This window comes from Cynara cardunculus, assembly GCF_001531365.2.
Source record: "Cynara cardunculus var. scolymus isolate 2C chromosome LG 13, CcrdV1, whole genome shotgun sequence".
NCBI classification, from domain to species: domain Eukaryota; kingdom Viridiplantae; phylum Streptophyta; class Magnoliopsida; order Asterales; family Asteraceae; genus Cynara; species Cynara cardunculus.
This window is the reverse complement of record NC_037540.1, coordinates 37,663,031-37,667,759: the sequence shown is the minus strand read 5'-3', so window position 1 is coordinate 37,667,759 and position 4,729 is coordinate 37,663,031. Positions and strand designations below refer to the sequence as shown.

General features: G+C 38.4%; 1 protein-coding gene across 1 annotated transcript in view; it reads left to right on the top strand.

Annotated features, from left to right (window-relative positions):
* The window catches only part of LOC112525015, a 5,457-nt gene extending 959 nt beyond the window's left edge, over positions 1–4,498 (top strand). Inside the window, exons 2-8 of the mRNA XM_025134961.1 lie at positions 327–1,418; positions 1,646–1,768; positions 2,358–2,494; positions 2,807–3,017; positions 3,118–3,355; positions 3,564–3,714; positions 3,997–4,498. Of these exons, the coding sequence (XP_024990729.1) occupies positions 327–1,418; positions 1,646–1,768; positions 2,358–2,494; positions 2,807–3,017; positions 3,118–3,355; positions 3,564–3,714; positions 3,997–4,302 (2,258 nt within the window). The 3' untranslated portion in view covers positions 4,303–4,498. The remainder of the gene's footprint in view (positions 1–326; positions 1,419–1,645; positions 1,769–2,357; positions 2,495–2,806; positions 3,018–3,117; positions 3,356–3,563; positions 3,715–3,996) is intronic.
* The last annotated feature ends 231 nt before the right edge of the window (positions 4,499–4,729 follow it).

Genomic DNA, 4,729 nt, shown 5'->3' with positions numbered 1-4,729 from the left:
ATTGTAATATATAAAATCAAAAGTATAAAATAATAAAGTAACATAAAAATAATAAAATAATATATATTTTTTAATATAAATATACAAAATAAAATAAAATTAATAAAATATAAATATATAATTAATTGAATTGATGTTATGACAAGAAATGATTGGTATAATTTTCAAAGAATCAACACCCGGGTGCCATTAACAATCCCCATCATAAAATAGGAAAGCATCTTGGAAATAGTTTTTCATGATTGATTGATCTAGAGAAAGACTAGTTAAAGTGATAGATGACCAAATTGCCTTTCTAATTGAATTGTGGCCCAAATTCATGACAGTCGTCTCCCTTCTCCTCTTCCTCTCCCTCTTCCTCTCCTTACATTTCAACACTTCAAGACCACAAGAATGGATCAAGGCCGGTTTCTGGTACACCGGCAGCGAGTTCCCGGTGCCCAACATAAACTCGGCTCTTTTCACTCACCTCATATGTGCTTTCGCATACATCCATCCTTCCACCCATGAGCTGTTCTTACGAGACTCCGATGAGCCATATGTATCCTCCTTCACATCCACAATCAAAAGAAGCAACCCCTCGGTTACCCCACTTTTGTCCATATGGACACAGAATGGATACTATGCAGACAACGGGAATTCATCGGATTTTTTAACGATGGCTGAGAACCCCGTTTATCGGAAGAGTTTCATCGACTCATCGATCAAAATGGCTAGGAATTACGGGTTTGAGGGACTTGATCTTTCGGTATCTACTTTATTGAGTACAAAAGGAAACATGACCAGCTTAGGGACTTTATTCGATGAATTTCGAGCTGCTGTGGATACTGAGTTGACTCATGGTCGTACAAAACTGATATTGACCATGTGGGGGCATTACTCGCCTGGACTCGACTCGGTGAGTTACCCGGTTGACTCGGTATGCAGGAACTTCGACTGGGTGCATGTTAGATCATACGACTTTCATACACCTTTAAAGGATAATTTCACAGCCGGCCATGCAGCTCTATATGATCCATCTAATCGGGTGAATACGGATTATGGTATAAATGAATGGATAAGAAGTGGGTTACCGGCGAGCAAGCTGGTGCTAGGCTTAGCATACCATGGCTACGCCTGGACCCTCGTGGACCCTCGAGATAACGGTATTGGTGCACCGGCTAAAGGTCTGGCCATTACAAGAGATGGGTCGATGAGTTATGAGTACATCAGGATGTATCTGAAAAGTTACAGGACTAGTACGGTGTACAACTCGAGTTATGTAGTAAATTATTGCACAATTGGTTCATTTTGGATCGGATTCGATGCACAGGAGGCTATCAGAACTAAAGTTGCCTATGCAAAAAAGAAAGGGCTTCTTGGTTATAATGTATGGCAGGTCCCTAATGACTACAACTGGGAACTCTCCAAGGCTGCTGGTAAGTACAAAATATCATAAAAAAGGTTCCTATCTATTCACTATGGGTGGGTACTTCTGTTCATGTATGATGGCTATGTTTAGCAAACTAGCTAATAAGCCTGTTGTTGGCTGAAAAACTAGTTGATAAATTAATCATGTTTGATAGTAAAAACTATCATTTCTTCATCGTGATAAACAGAACCAAAAGTAGTTTGGAAGTTAATGTACATATGGTAAAACTTGCAGCACAAGAGGATAAATACCGTCATCAGAAGCGATTATTGGTGATTACTTTGTCCATAGTTGCTTCCATTATCCTGCTACTAGGTTGCATAATCTGCTACCTGAGGAGAAGGATCATATCAAAAGGTAGAACTTTTATGTTCCATGTTTATAGTTTACTATTAGCAATTTCCTCCATTCCTAGAAAAAAGTAAACAAAATTGACTTTTGTGGTCTTAGTTTAAACCTATTAATTCTCCAAGACATTTTATAGACATCATAAACTTCATCATCAAATATTGACGTCATCTAATTGAAAATGTTGTCTGATCAAACATTATCTTGCAAATTAAAATACTTGATATCAGTATCGAATTTGGAATTTTGTTTATTTGATCTCAAAAGTTGCATCATATTAACCACAAGGGTGGTCCCTGATTGGTTTGAGCTTGACTCCAAAGGTCAAAAGTACCAGGAGGTCCCAGGTTCAAATCCAAGGAGGAATAAAAGTTCCCTTGTGGCCATGGAGGTTCAAATGCGGTGACTCTGGGCTATCTGCAAAGCAGATGGTCGCCTTGGGATTAGTCGGCTCACATAGCGGGTTGGATATCAGGTTAATCAAAAAAAAAAGTTGCATCATGTTTCTTTTTCCCTTCTGCTGACTATAAATCAGAAGCAAGGACCGAATCTTTTACCTTGTAACAGTGAGGATAACATTTTCCATTTGCTTTAATAGTGAAACTGATGATGAGTCGAGACAAATCATCATCTTACAACCAGCAAGTAATAAGCTTTGCTGACATAAGGGAAGCTACAAATAACTTCTCAGAAGAAAATAAGCTTGGTGAGGGTGGATATGGACCCGTTTATAAGGTATTTATTTCTTTTATATCACGATTACCAAGTCCCTCTTCCTTTTTTGGTAACCATTGCTGTCTAGGCCAGCTTGTGCGCACCTCGACTATCCATGGGATCCTAAAGATAACAGCAAGGAAAATCCCAGTAGTCCTGAAGAGACTAGAACTGGCGACCTATGGAGAAGAGCCCCAAGGCCTAATCTTTATTTGCCAGTTGATTAACATAAGTCATCAGTATGACATGATTTTGTTACTATTTTCCCAGGGTTCTATCGGCTTCTTATTGATCCCATGGCTAAGCTCGTATGTATGTTTGTGATTTCACCAGGGAAGATTATCAAGTGGACAAGAGGTAGCAGTAAAAAGACTTTCACAGGATTCTAAACAAGGACTCGAGGAGTTCAAGAATGAGGTGATGATTGCAACGAGGCTACAACACGTCAATCTAGTAAAACTCTTGGGATTCTGCACAGAAAGGGAAGAAAAGATGTTGATCTATGAATTCATGCCAAATAAAAGCTTAGATTTCTACCTCTTTGGTGAGTATCTTTCGCATTCCTAATTATAAAAGGATTATATAAACCCACATCTTGATTCTTGGATTTTCTAAATTTAGTTTCACTAATAATATATGCATAGATCCAAGTAGAAGATCAATGTTGAACTGGGAGAAATGGGTTGACATAATTGAAGGGATAATCCAAGGACTACTCTATCTCCAAGAGTACTCAAGACTTACAATAATTCACAGAGATTTGAAAGCAAGCAACATTTTACTTGATGCTGAGATGAAGCCTAGAATATCAGATTTTGGGATAGCAAGAAGCTTTCAGAACAATGAAATTGAAGCAACTACTGATCGGATTGTTGGAACCTAGTAAGTATGCTTAAAATTTGTATTCCCCTTCCCAGAAAAGAGTTATGATTTGCAACTCAACAAGCATACGATACAAATCCATTGGATTTCAAACTACAGCTAGAAAATCTATGGGTGTTATTTTGTAACAAAACCGACGATTTTAAAATTTCAAATTATTAGATGCAGGATTCTTTAGACACTTGACTATTTCCTTCATGCAATGCAGCGGATGTGTTCCTCCTGAGTATATAAAAGAAGGCGTGTACTCAAGAAAATATGATGTTTACAGCTTTGGGGTTCTCCTTCTGCAAATAATAAGTGGGAAGAAGAACTACTATGTCTACGGACCACATCAAAACCTAAATCTCCTGGAATACGTAAGTTACTTCACCGGCTTATATCTTATAGAGACGACAATGATTATTAGGATCAATTCGTGTAGCGAATTTCATTTCGTTTCCCATTTCTATTTTGTGGATCCCATATAAATAAATCCTTGACCCTAAAATCTGGTTCACAAAAATGAAAATAAGAAAAGAAGCAATTGATAACAAGATTCAGCACCTCTTAAGAAACAAACAGCACCTACTACTGTTGTTTGACTCTAGACTGAATGATTCGCAAAAAGATATTTTGACTTTGAGAATGAACAATTTCAGGCATATGTTCTGTGGAAAGAAGGCAGAGGCATGGAGTTCATAGATCCTTCATTTGATGATGCATTTTCAAGATATAAACCAACAAGATGCATGCAAGTCGCCCTGCTATGTGTTGAAGAAAAATGGGAACAGAGGCCTTCAGTGTTGGAAGTTTCAGCTATGCTAAGAAATGAATATGCAAATGTGCCTATGCCTAAAAGACCTGCTTTCTCAACAAATAAATATGAAGAAGAAAAGAAAATTGGAACGACTGAAAAGCTCCATTCAGTTGATATTGCAACCATTTCCCAACTTTTACCTCGTTGAGTTGTATATATGATTGAGGCTCCCTCCAATCTTCATTCATATTGTTAGCTTTACGTCCAAATGTATAGTTGATGGCTTTTCCGTGATATGAGAATATGTGGTACGTCATCAGATTAGTCTTCAAAAGAGTCTTTGGCGTGAGAAAAGAGGTTCCATTGTAAGACTACGACACGGCCCCTCCAACAAAGGCTAGATCCTAGACGACACAGATTGTCCTCGAGTGTCAGGAGGGGACTAGACAGGTGCAAAGAGATTGCTCGAGTGTCAGGAGGGGACTAGACAGGTGCAAAGAGATTGCTCGAGTGTCAGGAGGGGACTAGACAGGTGCAAAGAGATTGCTCCAGGTGGTAAATCTTGGCTCAGATACCATGAAAATAGGTGGAATCCCATAAGATTCCTCTCCAAATGAGCCTTTGAGGAAAATATT